We start from the raw sequence: 17,425 nt of genomic DNA on the forward strand, positions 1-17,425 counted from the left end.
AATAATTTGTGAACGATGCAGGTTTCGAGGCGGCAGTTAAGCAGGTCGGTAGGTTACATAGTAGCTAAGCAGAGGGTTGATGGAAGCGGAGAGTAGTAAGCGCGTCGCTATGTAAGAACCGCCTTGCCCCTTTCCACTAAGTAGATGCTTGTCAGCGGAAACTTAATTAAATATCCAAAGTGGATGCCGGAATTACTACAATTAGTATGACGGCTTTCCTAGCCCATCCTTATTACCCGGCTAGTCCCGTCCGTCCCATTCGTGGGTATTACTACTTAATGTCTAATAAATGTCACATCCGCCGAATGTCGTACGTTATTTCTTTTCTACTTTCGACCCCGGTCCTCGTTGCAACCATGCGAAGGAATTTCGGTGTCTCTCGTGGGAGACGAGGGGGAAATACGACTCTAACGAACTCCGAATGCAAAAGTTGGCTCATGGTTGTCGACACGGTTACGCTCCAAATTTTTCGACTACCTAACTCTGAACCGGGATGAAATGGATGGGTACGAAGGGGAGGAAAATTAGTTGAAACGTTCGGAAAGTTCCCCGGGAAAAGTTACTTGCGACGATAGCATCTTTGAATGAAATTTTAATTAATTATTCCACTACTAACCGACTGACTATGTCAAATTGTTTGATCAATCTACAAATTCTATTGCGTATGCAACACGAGATCAAGGTCAAAATCCAAAAGATTTATTCCCGAATGGTTCGTCGTACTACTCGAAACGATTTGGGAGTGGATAGTTCGATAGTGTTACAAGCGGTAGAGGTACTTTGCTGAACTGGCACGTAAATACGAGCTCGGGAGACTTTCTTCCCTTGTTCCAACTGGTTCTCCATCATCCGGCCGTAGGAAGAGAAGAGACGGACGAGGATAGCAAATTACAAAGAAGGAATGTAGAAGCCGGATGCCTTTTGTCTCGCCTGAGATTTCTCCCTTCGATTTAATTGCGGGGAAAGAATCGTCGCGGGCGAACGATGAAGAGAGATGTCCAGCCGTTTATTGCAAATCGAAGGGGAATCGTCCTACAGATGAATGGTACTCCAGACACTCGGAACGATCTCGACAAACGGATGAAATTACAGCCGAACGATCTATAATCGAGTGTCCGTTCGACGTCAATTACTACGACGACGATGAAACTGAAAAGAAACGTGGTCGAAAAATTTCCAACTCTACCACCAATCTTTCGTTTTCCTATCCATCCGCGATTTTATCGTCTTACATTTGCATCTCATAAATTGTGCATCCACCCAACCGCACATTTTCCACGTCGAATTTTCGATTTCACTAACGGTCTTTCATTTTGTACGAATCCAAAGGATTTCTGACCATGAGAGCGCAAAAGATGGAAATATCAGAAGAAGAACAAAGACAAAGAGGGGTGGAGAAAATAACAAGAATGTGGGAGAGAAATAAAGATACAAGAGAAACGCGTAGCACGCTATATAGCGATATCTATTGGCGCGGAAAAGGAACGGTTTACAACAGAATATTGTCCCGACTAAGCCGCTCTCCAATATTTCATCAACTTTCTTATTCCTTCTTTTCCACCGCCTTCCTCGCGAATCCATGTCTTCCTTTTTCTCCGCTACCCCACTCTTTCCACTATCCACATTGTGTTGTCTTTCTTATAAAACAGTCTGTTTGTTCTCAGGGGCGACAACGACGAAAACGAGGTGCGGAAAAGCGCGTCTAAGTATTTCATCAAGAATTCGTGGCTGAAGGCACTGTATTTTGGGTCCATAATGCTGCGGCTTCGTTATCACAAACATATTAATCCATTACCCAGGGACAAAACTTCAAACGCGTCATCGTGATTTCATTTTCCAACTGTGTCATAAACATTAGCAATTATTTCGAGATTTTCGAGTATCCTTCGATTTTATATGCCTATATTCCGTTACCACCGAAAACGTATCGACCGAAACTTCAAAGTTAGAATCGAAGCAGGTTTTCCACTTTGTGACCATTCGATAATGGAGAAATTAAATTTTGTCGGTTTTGCTCGGCCGAGAATTTCATATCGCGGATATCAACGCGTGGATTTGTTCCGGCGCATTCACAAGATAAACGATTCCACAGTGAAAAACGAAGAATTGGTTTGCCGGTCGCGAGAAAAGTCGGTTCGTTACCCTGCTCCGCACAGTAGCCCACGCATAACTTCGCCGAGAACAATAAAAATTTTAGTGCAGCTGGCCCGGGTTATTGTATGGACAGCGAACGCTCTACTTGCTGGCAAAACGGTTGAATTACGAAAGTACAGGGGAGAATAGAAAAAAAGGAGAGAGAGAGAAGAGAAAAAAGAAAAATATGTATACATCCCCCTTACCCCTGGCGTAATTTCGGGTGCTGCTCGCGTAAATATACATCATCTTGTAGCGACGACATAACCTCGGCGTTCCGAAAACATTCTGACGAATACAGGGGCAACGTGTATCGCTGCCCGTTCCGTGCGCGTGGAATCACTCGATGTACATACATATCCGTACACGCCAACGTATAAGTACAGAAACCGCGGTACGCCACGATGGTTGGCCTGCCTAACGAAAAAAAAAGCGAAAGAGGAAAAAAAAGATTTTTCAGCTTTGCAGCACGATATTAAAGGCCGCTTTTAGCAGAAGTAATGAATTTTAACGGTAGATGAGCCCCCATGGCTGTTCAGCTGTACGCTGCCGCATACCCGACGTAAGAAATTGCGCTCGCGAAATTATTTCCTTTATAAATCAGCGGCCATACGTTTCGACGTCATCCTACCTTACCTCGCATACCATTCTCCACCCCCTAACTGCCTCCCTCCTTTCGCCTTCTTCTCCTCTCTTTCTTTATCTACCTCCTCCTCTGAATGGGATGTCTCCATCCGCCGAACAGAGTCGAGAGAAATGGTCAGAGTTTATTAACAATACGTTATCGGTTGAAAAATACCGCGGAGTTCCACGAAGAATTGCACCGAATACCTTGTACGTGTCCGTAACCGGTAGTAATCCGCAAAGACGAAAAGGAAGACAAGAAAAGGTATTACAATTGCCCTATCGTCCCTGGGTAATCTAAGTTTTTTCGTCTCATTATGAAAACGAACGTTTAGCGAGCAAGGAAAAACTTTGTTGAGACGTCTATCTCTTAAAAGAATGTTTCACGCATCATTATTCCTGACGAAACGTTTAAAGATGTTCCTAAAAATCTACAAATTCTTTGATAATTAAAAAGAAGACTAACAACAAACTAAACACCGGTTACCTTCCATTCACTTTTTCAATGTAAAGATATCAAAGAAGATAATTGTATAAACCAAACGAAACTCGTGGCAACATTAGCAGGCAAGAAATAGATTCTTATCGATAGGGCTGTCTTCCTACACCATCAATTGTTTCGAAGGAGAAAGAAGTTTAGATAGAATAAGATGGCGATTGTTTGATGTCTCTTTCAAGTTGTAAGCCATGATACGAGGCTCCATCGAGTGAAGCATCAGGGCAGTGAATCTTTCAGTTGAGAGTAAAGGACACGGAGAGACACGGGTGTCCGGTATGGAGCTTGATTTGGTACCAGAATAGCGATGGTGGGGATGTAGTAATTTGTCGGCTTGGGAAGGCGGCTGGCTCCAAGCTGATAACAGGGGGTGGTCCATTCTCCTGTGATTCCGCCACCCCGTTTCTCCTCGTCCTCCGGTGCAAACCCTTCCTCTACCTTCTCCTTCTCTTCTACCATCCCTCTACACTACCTCGCGGTCATGTCTGCTCCACTTGCGAGTATGCCAACCCATGGATCCACGTAAGACATCCGGTGTGCTCGCAATGTCTCGAATGTGTACGAGGACAGAGGGAAAGACGCCGATATCACAGGCGAAGAACGAGACACCAGGGGATTTTCCATAATCAAGCGGCGTACTCTCTCTGCCGTTTATGACTCGCGCCAACTTTCAGTTGTATGATCTTACCTAGCTTTTCTCCGGACGTCGCTACGATAGAAGTAATTTCTGCATGGAATCCCGTAATAAAGACGGGACGCGCCGATACTATGAGTCGATTAGTGGCGATGCCAAGACAACAAGGAAAAGATAAGAGCGACGACATGCCGGAAGGACGAACCGAGTTTCGTAATTCGATGTTGTAATTCGATGGAACGATTTGACGAGGCGAGCTTCCGAGGAATAACGTGAAAGGGTTGTGTAAACGGGGCCAAATAAATCGAACTTGCGGCGTGCTGTACGTCTTCTATTCAGGTTTCTTGGGCGCGCGGGCGGTATTATTTCGATCGAGACAAACGGAGCGTATAACAAGAGTAACCTTAATTCTGGAGAAATCCACTTCGGTGGAGTTGAAATTCTTGAGCCAGCTGATTGGCGAACAAAGTTACCATTCTAATCTCGTTTCGAAACCAAGGGGACTGACTGTTCCTGAATTTATTCTACCAGACTATGCATGCCTGTAACCGCCCGCTCCAATCGCTTTAACATTACCGCGGGAAATTTCTAATTACCGACTTCGCGACGAATTACCATTAGCACGCTGCGTTTAACGTAATTTTTTCTTCCGGGAATTGATTACGTCTCTTCGATCAAATTCCATCTAAGAAAGTAGACTTCGTAAATTTACCGAATCCCTCTGTGGATCTCTTCGAATTAGTACCTTGAATGAAAGTGGCAGTAACCCTTTGCGAAGTCTGCTGTTTAATACATTGATAGAGTTATTCGATGGTAACCTTTCTTTTCAAATTCTAAGGTATCAGATAAGGGGATGTTCAAGTAATGCTAGCCCGATGTAAAATTTCATAAGGGCCTCGGAAGAGCCAGTTTCCAGGAACTACGGACCGGTTAACACCGTCGAGGTTACATAAGAGTCCGAGAGTTAGTATCTTTAATATGTCTGACGTATGCAGCAGTTAAATTAAAGCTCACCGAGAGCCCCGAAAGCTCTCACCTTGTTTCAGCTCAGTACGTAAACTCGAAGCGTGCGGTAATATCGCGTACCCTGGTTGCCTCTACTTTCCCGTTGTTTTATTCGAAGCTAACTACTTCAACCATGCTTTTAACCACAATAAATTTTTTTCTCCACGCTGGTTTTTCTTCAATAACCACACCGACCCTTCCGTCATTATAAACCATAATTAAAAAGATGTTTCTACTGTTGTCTACCGCAAGCCAAGGTAATTAAAAGATAGCTACTTCTCCGGCCATGTGTTTATCGTTCGTCTTTATTTGCCGAATCGAATGCTACCGAGGAAGTTAACTTGAGAAAAGAGTTGCGATCATAAACCAGTTAGTTAGTTCCAACTAACTAACCCTCCCAATCTTCTCACAATTCGTTTGTATAACGACGGAAGTTTAGCGCGAAACGAATGTAATTTTACAGAGGAACACGGGGTATCTCCTCCCCTTACTCATCGGCTTCACGAAACTAACTTCTCCCACGTCACCACTCGCTGTCGGAACAACGCGCACACTGCCAGTTGATACCCGATGCTGCTTAGACATTCGCTACTCAAATATTCGTAGGATCTCTGAGCTTGTGTGTTTGGTCCGTGTGCGAGTATTCACGGACGAGACCGGGGACGAGCGCTAATACGCTCGTTTATGCGCCTACATACGGCTGAGTACGAGCTTAAGCCACATTCTCACGTAGCATCAAATATCGGAATGGTGTCTCTTCTAAGGATAAATTTCCGTATGCAGATTCTCGCATTAGATTAAGCTCCATTCATCGGAAAAACGTTCAACATTACGCTCGTACAAGTAATCGGCCTAGCACATCGATTGCCACCTATATTGCTGCAAGTGTTACCTGATAATTAGTAAAGCCTCGCCAATATTGATAGAGTATGGGTATATTGATTTAATTATGGTTTAATTATCCCACACCGGATACGATGCTGTTAATTAAATATGAACCGCGCCATGTTATTAATTATAACATCTCGTGCCTTTCCAACGCGCCCAACATTCATAACTTTCCACTTTTCGATATTTCAGTCGTAACGAAAATGAAGTTTTCGAGCCAAATAGATAGGCGAAAAGAAGATTAATACTTTGATCCGCATCATTATATCCGTTCACGTACTACTTCCAGCTTATGTTCTTTCATTAAGACTATTATCTGAAACCGCAGAAATCACATGTTACGATCGGTCAATTGACTATTGAAGATATCCCACAAATTCTTTTGTGACCCTCTGTTTCACCTCAACTCCTAAAAGTGTCACTTGATGATCAAGCTATAATAGCAATCGATATTGTACACAAATGCAAAGGAACAGATTGCGAAATGAAATGGTGCTACTAATTGCATTAGAATCGAATAGAATCGTGAGACCGTCTAAAATGAACGACTAACATTTAATTTCGAATACGCTAATCGTCTCTTTACGGTCAGAAGTTTCGGTGTGAACCCAGCATTAGAATGCGGAGATTCGTACCCTCGTATCGGATCCCGCACAGAAGACACATAGATGAGAACGCGCACGCCGATACATCGGCATAACGCATCCTATGACTGCCAACCACCTCCTGCGGGTACAGAGAGCTTTTTAGCAAACTGTCAAACTCTGCCGAACCACGAATTACTCGTTCCAGCACGTATCCCGATGTAGTCCCGCAGTATGCGCGCTATTCTGGATCAAAGACCTGGGGATATACCCGGATACGAAAATTTGGAAATATCGATCTTGGTCAGCGACACGTTCGAGAATTGCCGAACCGCGCGAATAAACGAGTGAATGGGGAAGATTGATTGACCGATAGATGAGTCTGGGTTAGAATACCGATCGCAGGCCAATTTGCATCCAGCTCATGCTGAGATATGTTTGGTCCAACAGTCCCGAGGGCTATGCTGAAACTTCTGCTTTTTTTTTTTAATGAATCTTCCTTGAAGGTATATAACAGAAACTAAAGATTACATCGATAGTAGGAGAAAAATTGATACCATGTCGTTGATAAATTTTTAAACCGACTAAATTCGCTTCGAAGCTACATAGTGGTAGAAAATACAAGCATATTTGTTTTATCGTATACGAATGTAAAAGTTTATAGAACACTGAATGGTATCGTAGGAATTACGCTATGAAATATCCACTAATATTATAATTTTTAATTGAACTTCTGAATATAAGGGTCTATCTAGATCTAACTGATCTCACGTGCAAATGTCAATGCGCGAAAATCGTCGATATCAATTAAAGATCACAGAAATGCAGAGGATGAATAGGAAGAAAAAGTAAGTCTAATAAGGAAACTATAAGTCAGACTTAATTGCAAATAATTATAAAGAACGATAGAAATGCTGTTATTTTATTTCCAGAAGATCATTTCGTATTATCCATGAAATGTTACTAATATAACACTACAAAGTATGTATTCCTGCATCCATAACTGCATAGAAACGTCAGATATCACTGAGGAACACTTACCATTCTCACCATGGCATTCCTTGTCCTATGATAGGTACGAACGAAAATGTCGGTGTTCCAGAGACTTTGAAACTACTATGACCACAACTCTGACATTTCCATTTACGCGAGATGGAAAACAATGCGTGAGCGACTCGTAAACTGTATAAAATAAATTACAGTTTTCGAGAAACTTCAGGCATTCGAGAGTCCTTAATAAATCGTAATAGCATACAACGTATTCACCATACCACATTTTCGTCGTATGTTTACGACGAAAGGAAATCGAATTTGCTTGGCAATGTACTGACGACAAGCCGTGTCAACTTCAAAAACCGAGGGAATCGAGTGTCGTACACCCTATGCAATATTACTATGTGTTCTACGTGAAACGAACATTGCGTGCGCGTAAAACACTAATGGGATAATAAAGAACAATCTTTACAGTACCGCGAAATACACCACGAACTTGTTACGTAGAAATGAACGACTCACGTGCAGAATTTACGCGCCATGAATCGTTTTATTACCGATACACGAGTCTCGAAAGATGCAATAGTGGCGACCCTCCACAGTCAGCCATCGAAGCTTAACAAAATACTGCACCAGATAGGAATAATACATGTAGTGAAATGAGACAACCCTCGAACTCTCCAAATTTAATAAAGAATAAATAATAAATAGGAATGACATTATTTACGATAAATAAGCATAGTTAATGTTACTTGTTCAATAAATCACACGTATTCAGCAAGACAGTTGATTGAAATATATGGAACTACAAATTAATTAAAACTATAAAAATGAAAATTTCGTGTAAACATTAACCGTATTGACACACATTATAAAAACAAATAAAATAAAATGAGATAAAATTTAAAGAACGAAATTGATAACAGTACACTTCTAAGCACCTTTAAAATAATCAATTCTAATAAACCATTGGTGAAATAATAAAAAAGACATAACAAGTTACTATTTTAATTAATAAAATTCAGTTTATAACATTTAATTTCACTTAGATTCGTAAGTGCCAAGTATCGAGCTTTACCAGATGCCGCGCGCGCTTTCCTGCTATACCGACCATTGGTCCTTATCGCGATTGACCTGATCATCGTTTGTGACCAAAGACATTCTATAGGGCTACCGACATGGGGTCATAAACTCTGTTATATGTCCTCTATAATTTGCTACAATAATATATAATAACAATTCAACTAAAGTCGAAAACGATAAAGCCAGTAACTATGAAAAGATCTTCCTTTCATAAACGTACAAGACATAGAAGAGGTAACTCATGAATTTTTTAATAATTCATAGAAGAAACTTGCAACATCAATTACGTAGGTTGGAATTGAAATTAAATTTTACTACGAAATTGTGAAGAATACAAAGCGGATTTTTATGCAAATTCATATTTTTGAGAATATAATTAAAAAAATAAACCTCGGTAGAAAATTGGTTTACCTAATATTATAGAAAGCTATACATTGCTTTATACAACATATATTTTATATATTTTTTCGAATTATGTGTATTTTATGTAATTTAGACTTTAAAATTTCTTATAAATCCGCAGTCTAGTAAAGACTTCCTGAATTTTTAAACATGGTATAAAATATAGTATACCATATAATAATCTTATAAAGAATAGTACTAATTCATCTACATTCCCTTATTTAATCTACTCAAATACCACACTGGTCCTTTAGAGATTTCAGAAACAAACTGGAATTTAAACCAATTTGAAGGAAATAAAAAGATTTTGCATAGACTCTTACCTACCAGAAATATAGAGAAAGATAGAGAAAATTTATAGATCTTATCTACTACGAATCTCTAAAGACTTCAAATCCTGCCTATAAGGAATCTTAAAGAGTTTTTAAAAATCTTATCTATTGGGAACCTAAAGATTTCTTTATAAATTCTACAAAATCATAAATCTGAAGATTTTTCTATAAGTCCTATCTATACAAGAATTTGAAGATCTATTTATGAGAATTGTACCCATAAGAAAAACTAAATATCACAAAGGAAAGAACATTGTATAGAACATTATGTAGAGTATAAGTCTTTTTCAATTGATCTCATTGTGGATCTTGAAATAAACTCAAACTATAAAAAAAATTAGTACAATTCTATGCGATATTTATAATTAATTACCAATAGGAGCGGCTTAAACATCATTCCTCCATATTTGTCTCTTCTCTTTTAATCGTTTTCTGTAATCCATTCCACTTTTGAGCCAGTTCTTGGCACGTATTTGGGACGTTATTAAAATTCCATATGTGTAATAAATACTTCCTACAAGTTAGTAAATCTGGAACATACTTATTTATTGCATCAGTACTTAAAAAAAAATAGCTCATAATTTATTTTAAAAATAAGACTATAATAACGCACATTCACTGTTATTAGCTTTAAAATGATAGGCTGAATTCTTATTTATGTCTTTCAATAAATTAAGTGTATATAAAATACTACGCTATTAAAAAATAGCAATAATTAAGATATATTTATTATTACAGTAACGAACAAACATATTTAACAGTATTTTCATTAACAAACACTCTCATAATTTGGGGGGGGGGGAGGAGGGTAGATACTAAAAAGAGAACAAGTCAATGGCCAGAAAGGCCATTAAAATAGAATCATTATCCACTCGACATAATCCCGAACCATAAACCGTGAGTGGACTATATTTTCTTTTTCGCAACTCTAATATACTAAATTCAAATATACACAAAATAGAAATACACAGTATAAATCGCGAAGAGTGCTTTATGTAATCTTTGCAATAATAATTAGTTTACTATTTAAAAGAAAAAAAGAAAAAAAGTAGGAAACTCTCAAAAGCAAAAATAAAATATTTTAGTTATAAATAATCTCTGCACTCATATTTAAACATTCGCAACACTAATAACGAGACGTCCAGTACAGCCATATAACAGGCTGCTACTGTAACTGCATCAGATGATCCAGCAGCTGGAACGTGTTTCCACAAGTTTAGTGGAACAAGATTGGGCATAACATAGGCGCAACACTACTTGAAAAAACGCGATTATTCTTCAGCGTAACTCTAACTAGAAACTACTTAAAACAATCGCGATAGAAGATCGCAACACTGATTCTTAAAACAAATTTAATAGAAATTATTATTTATAAAATTAATGAAAAGTTAACATTTCTAAATTAATCTTTAAATGATAAAAAATAAGATAAGTTTTAGCATGTATTTTACTTTCTAAGAAATTCTAAAAATTCATGATCAAACTTGTTAAAGACAATCGCGGTGTCATAATTCGCAACACTAAGGGAAATATGATTATCACTTCTTCGCAACTCTATTCAACCCATAAGCTCCCGTGACTCTAATAAAAAGCCGCGAAATATTTTTGCAATTTTAATACTAATACTTAAACCGTAATTAATCTCTCGCAACGCTAATTCAAAGACCGCGATTAGCCCAATGTGACGATAGACCGACATGTACGTCGGCTAACAAATCAATCACAACTAATACTACTACAAATACTACAAGCGAGTACAGTGACAAAGTAGTAACGAGAATGCCTTTCCATGCTCTGGACGATCCAGAGGATGCAAAGACATTAGTAGTTGCCCTCTTCTATGGCAATTTGCCGGGCCTCTTCGGCTCATAGCCTCTTCTTCCTTCGGGCGCAATGCCCGCTGAAACTTATATCTAGGCTCGAGACTTTCTAAATCGCAAACCAAAAGATAACTTGCAAATAAAAACATAAATCGCGGAGGCTGATCCAAGTGCACACGGATAAACAACGATCATGTAGCGATCGCTGTCCGTTCGCATGTGCATGCTCGAGCAATATTAACGTTCGTTTCGAAACCAACTCGCGACCACGACCGCGAAATTCGAAAAATCGATGGGCGAAGCTGAAGAGCATGTTTCGTTCGTGCCAGCTTTGCCGTCGATTTTTCAAATGAAATTTCCTGAAACAGGTTGGACACGCGAAAACGCGCCTACCCGACCAAAGACTGTGCCAACCTGCCCGGCCCTACCTACTTATAATTAATGAACAGGCACACCATAAAGTATACTACCTATCCTACCTAGCCCTATATTTAAAAATAGCAAAACAGGCACACAAACACACTCACTCCACGATTCTCACACATGACACTCGGGCGCAAGGACCTACACTAGAGAGAACGTCCCGGAACGCCTCCGACACCCGAGTTTGACATACAACATGCACACTCTAATATTACGTACCATTTTCCTGAAATCGACTGACGAAGGCTAGCGACCATTGCGTACAACACAATAAAAATAAATCTCTATTTTAATTACAGATATTCATAATACAAAGACTGTGACTAATTTTCAAAGAAATTATAGATGATACAAAATTTCGTACCATTTATTATAATTTAACAAGAAAATTAATAATACTAATATCTGTGATTCGTTGTATTTAATAACGAATCCTTGTTTTTATAGGTTGTAATTGAAACGACATTTGTGTCACTTTATTCTTTATTACTTACATTTACAGCAAATAGAATATATACTAAAACGACGCAATTCCACAGCCTTAACCACACACACTATGTGGAAAGTACGTCGTGCACGATACGCTAACGCATCGTCAGTCGCAAACAAATTGTTATAAAATCAATGGTCATCGTGCTCATTGCCTTTCTCCCACCCAAGTAGCACCTGGGCACATGCGTGAGGTCCTGGCAATGAACACAGAAAGGGTTAAACCTGAAAATCCTAACTAAAAAAAGTATTAGTGTATCCATTTTGTCTGTAACGGGCTAATTTTTCTTCATTTTGCATTTTTGGATTTTATCTCAATTACTAACACTTTAGACTCTACTTTATTACTTTAATAAATTATCAAAATATCAATATTGAATTCATTTACAGCAAACAGCATAAATAGAGTCAATGCAATATATTGATTCATTCAAATAATTGACATTATGAATTATCGAAATTCCACTACAAAAGAGGCAAACTGAATAAGAAATTTATTTAATAATTGACTCAAAATTAAATATTAATGCAAACAACCTCAGGCAATCCCTTCATCAAAGCACATTTATAAAAGCACAAAAGCAGTATTCAAAACTTGTTGCTTTGATTCCAAAATTTGCCTGTCGCGAAATTTCTTCTTGCACATAAAATTCAATACAATTTTATACGACAGAATTGAATTTTAATACCTCTATATATATATTTTAAATTAATATCAAAATTCAAAAGTGATGGACAAACAATTCAAAATCCTTTGAAATAATGCCATCAAAAACCAGAAGGTGAAGTAAAAACTGAGTTATTATTATCATATGATATGCAATAATCGCAATTTTTAATGCAAGGAAGTCGGAGGGTATCCGTCTTCGTTATTACGAAATATTTAGTTAAGTCATTGCAATTGTCAGCAAATATACATTTTTAATGCATTCCCACTTTAAAAGTTATTATTATAGTGAACATATTTTCAATCACAAATATTCAAATTCATTGTTAATATAACATCGTTTGTATCAGTTAATACCACTATCGATATTGGTAATATAAAATTTGTCAGTATCATTAGTATAAAAAAATACGCGATGTGCAAGAAGACCTATCCTGAACTAATAAATAATGCATAGAAAAAGGAAATGTTACTACTCACGGATATAACAAATACCCGCGGTCACTGTACTCACAAAAAATTCTACGTAATACAACCAGTCACCCGTGTCGATTCGGACCTTTCATCCTACTACATGATTGAGTGACCGGAGGAACAAAAATGCATGCGACTCACGATAAGATGCGAAGAACGTAGTCATCGATGCTGTGGCAGTCCAGGGAAAGTCATCGTGAAGGCTGTCATCAAGGAGAAGTCACGTAATCCCACGGAAGAAAACTGTAACAAAACATAGAATATTATAATTTGCTCTTAATTATTTGGAAAATTTAAACTAATGTAAGATTAATCTCTATTAAACATAGAATTTTAAAGACAATATTCGATTTAAGACTAAAAAGTTTAAAACTTGTCAAATATTTAATCAGATTCTATTTTTTAATTAATAATTAATGTAAAATACAAAGAACAGAATTAAATGAAAATACAAAATTACTTACATTCTTGGCTTTTGAAGCACCAGAAAACTGAATACTACTATATATTCTCCAGAGAACAGGAAGGAATGAGAAACCTTTAACAAAATATGGATTATTATAATTTGTTCTGAAAAATATATTGATGATTACTCAAAAGATTTGAGATAATAGAATGCCTGAATAAGAGGGAACTCTATAAAAACTTGAAACTTCAATAATAAAAAAAATTATAATGCTAGCAAACTCTAATTACTATAAGAATTGCAACTTTAAAAGAAAAATTTAAGATATATATATTGAGAATCTAATAATTTCTGAACTACGTCAAATATTTTTATTCTATATGTCAATATTAAAACTTTACAAATTTATTTCAACAGAAATAAATTAGAAAACAATATAGAGATATATTTACATTCTTGAGTTCCAGGAGAGGCTGTATCCTTTTGTGAAACCTGTGATTCTACTACCGAAAGCGAATGTTTAAAAAAAAGACAAAAATAAAACAAAAAAAGCTACTAACGCGTCCGTTTAAGTAACAATCGGCGAACACACTGACTCTAATTTCGCGTACAACTATTGTAATTGAATTTATGATTATAAAAAGCTATTGTGCTCTATAAAATACAAAAAGTATTATTACGCAGCAAGCACTGACTCTATCGATCGCATTGCGCGCGATCACAATAATTCTCTGAAAGAAAAATTTTATTAGAGGATAAAGGTTAAGGAAAAAGGAAAAATACTGCTTTGCATATTTTTCTTCTTTTTTATATAGACTGTTTGTTTATGAAAATACTGTCTTTTTTAAACTACGAACTAATTATTATTCATTTCCCTTGTACAAAGAAATATATCAAGAATATAAGAAATATATATATATATTTTTTTTTAAATATTATTATACATTATAAAGTATTTCTTATTATTGTCAAATATCTACTATGACTATTATACAATATGAGTCATTTGTAAAAATTGCTTGCTGAACTGAATGTCCGCCATTACAGTTTTAGATATACATACTGGCCTTTCTGTCCGTTAAACAAAGCTGCGCAATATGAAAAAAAACGCGATGCGCAGAAGTGTACAAACTTGTTCGAATACACAAGTAATTTAACATATTCGAAATGAAAATGCATCCCGGTAGAATACTAAATAAATATTACCAATTATGCAGAAAAGAAGAAAACAAACGTACAAATACGTTTGTTTTTATTAGAATAAATTAAATGTTACCAAACTTCCATTAAATTCTTTCAAATTCATTGTTAATCGTCATGGCGTCCTTTTGAATATCGTGGCATCCCTCTAATAATTCGAAGTTTTCCTCGCAAACAAACGATAATCTGTACAAAAAAAGACCGAAGCATTAAAATATATATATATGAGAAGAACAAATTATATAAATAAATAAATAAGGAGCAACAATCAAGATCAGGTTACGTCTTGGAAGTTTATAATACGAACTACCAGCAAATGTGACAATCAAAGAAAAAATATAATCAATTAATAGATTGTAATAAATTATTGAGTAAAAACATACGTTAGTTGAACGAAATTAACAATAACGTGGGTTTGGGCGGTCAAAGAATCACTACGAAAATCCTACGTAATAAGAAGGTGAATACCTATCACGGAGTGACACGAAATATGTACGTCTAATCGCTCTAACTGTCGACATTGGAATAACTCCCCGCGCCGCGGTTTACCCAATGAATTTCGGTCGGTGAGGAGTGTTTGACGGGGAGAGGGGGTATTTACCGGTAAATCGAGCCTGCGTCAAGAGTCGTCAAATTCCGAAAGGATATGTTTTCGTTAGTAAGCGTATCATGTTTCAAACAAAGAAATAATATTTCAGACTGATGTGTGAACGTAAATATAGAAAGTAAATACGACTGAGCTAATATAATTTGAATGAACACTATTTACTGATTTGAAACGTGAATACATCAGTTCTTGTAGAAATAGATGGAAGATTGTGATTATATATATTATAATAATAGGGAAGAAGCAGGAAGGAGAAATATCAAGAAAGGTGAAGAGAAAAAGAAACGACAAAGCAGTCGAAATGAGTAAAGAGATGAGAGAAAGCGAAAAAATCATGGAAGGAAAGCGAGATCACCATAAATAAAGTGATCCTGATAATCAATCAATAATCTCTATAGAAGAAATCACCAATTATAGTAATAAAATACAGCAATATATAAACGCAAATTTTGTCTCTAGTCTCTATCAAGGTTTATAATGCAAGCTATTGGTGGTTTTGACAATCAAGTAGGAGATCAACGAACGAAACAAGTTTGGAAAACTGTTTAATTTCGATATAACACTGTTTGACAAACTATTAAATAAATGTGTATTACTTAAACAAACCTGGTAATAGTTTATAAAAGGTGAAGAATTACTATTTACACAACGGAGATTACGCACTTCAAATGTGTTGATACATGCAAACGCCATGCTTTCCGACATTGGCTTCGTCCCGCCAAATGCTCGTCTTACTGATTCCTGATTGGTTGAAGCGGTGCAGTTTCTTTTCAATTAAAGCCAGCGGGAGAAATTAAAATATTGCACACTGCAAATATTACCTTAATTAACGAATTATGGCATTTTCAGATCAAAAAAGTATAAGGAATTTTTGACGTTTTGGTTTTTGCTTAATGAAAGGCTTGTGTACATATATGGATGAACAACTTTTTAGTGAAGTATTAAAATATGAAAGAAAATAAAAGGAAAAGGAAAGAAAGAAGATAAGAAAGAAATTATCAAGGATATGAAATGTATGCTTATTGGTGGAATTATAAGATAACTACAAGGATAAGATTAACTACAGTTAATTTAGTCAATGGCACTAAATTCTCAACTATCAGAGTTCAATAATCAATGGTATGCTATCATTGATGTAGTTGTCACTGTTCTAGATCATAGATGGCAAACTCTGCCATTTTGCACGATCGGTACTTCAGAATAGTCTTATCACCAACGAAGTCCTACACAATATAAGACATGTATTGTCACGGACGAAGTACAGAAACTCGTCTATGATTGTATCACAGACATATCTCACTGATGATAATATTGCCATGATTATAGATATCCTTATTATAGGTAGCAGATCACACTTTGAAACTGCTTAGATAATAAATAGTATGATATTCACGCAACAGAGTGCGCCTCGAATTATTTTAAAGCTAAAATTATTTTCATCCAATTGCATTCAAGTGTTAGAGATTGCGCATATTGCGAGTGTACTATTAAACTTATTTTATTCTTCTGTCGGTATCCAGTTAAATATGTACAGATTACATATTATTCATTTCCGAATGGATGAAAGAGGCTCTTCAAGAAGAACATAGCTTTCTTTACTTTCACTGGAAGTATATAGTATGTATTATATTGTATGTATATATTATTCAGAGACTGACATTTCCAGTATACTAATATAGATTAACGAATAGAGATTTAAATGTATAACATATAGCCATTACTTCAAAATTTAAAAACCATAACATATTAGCTACTTCTGAACAATTACATAATTATTAGAAGACTTAACCTAAACTTTTGATGTTGTACAAATCCAAATCTGCCGTTACAATTTAAAAGTAACTGTCATGGTGGATTCGATAAAATAACATCTGAGATTTTGTAATGAATGATTTCGCTCTGGAAAATTCTAGTTCCATCAATCCTAATCTCATGTAATCATAATATGACGATGTAAAATAAATATAAAATAAGGATCTAAAAGATATATTAAAAAATATCGAAAGTGGAAAACCACGTAAATGTCAATAATTTTGGGAAATTCGAGAACCAGTGCACAGTGACATCTATTCTCCTTATATTTTCAGTTATACGAAACCTCACTTCACGAAAGCCCTCTGCTTTCTCAAGAAATAGCGTTTCCTCGAATTTACGTTCTCTCCCAT

The 17,425-nt window shown here is 36.5% G+C and overlaps 1 protein-coding gene across 1 annotated transcript in view; it reads right to left on the minus strand.

Moving 5' to 3' along the window:
• Nucleotides 1-13,584, minus strand: part of Scgdelta (sarcoglycan delta) — a 218,123-nt gene extending 204,539 nt beyond the window's left edge. Inside the window, exons 1-2 of the mRNA XM_072006508.1 lie at nucleotides 13,512-13,584; nucleotides 13,189-13,290 (exon numbers count right to left, since the gene is read on the minus strand). Of these exons, the coding sequence (XP_071862609.1) occupies nucleotides 13,189-13,213 (25 nt within the window). The 5' untranslated portion in view covers nucleotides 13,214-13,290; nucleotides 13,512-13,584. The remainder of the gene's footprint in view (nucleotides 1-13,188; nucleotides 13,291-13,511) is intronic.
• Between the last annotated feature and the right edge of the window lie 3,841 nt (nucleotides 13,585-17,425).

The sequence above is a fragment of the Bombus fervidus genome, chromosome 7 (genome assembly GCF_041682495.2).
Source record: "Bombus fervidus isolate BK054 chromosome 7, iyBomFerv1, whole genome shotgun sequence".
In the NCBI taxonomy this organism is placed as follows: domain Eukaryota; kingdom Metazoa; phylum Arthropoda; class Insecta; order Hymenoptera; family Apidae; genus Bombus; species Bombus fervidus.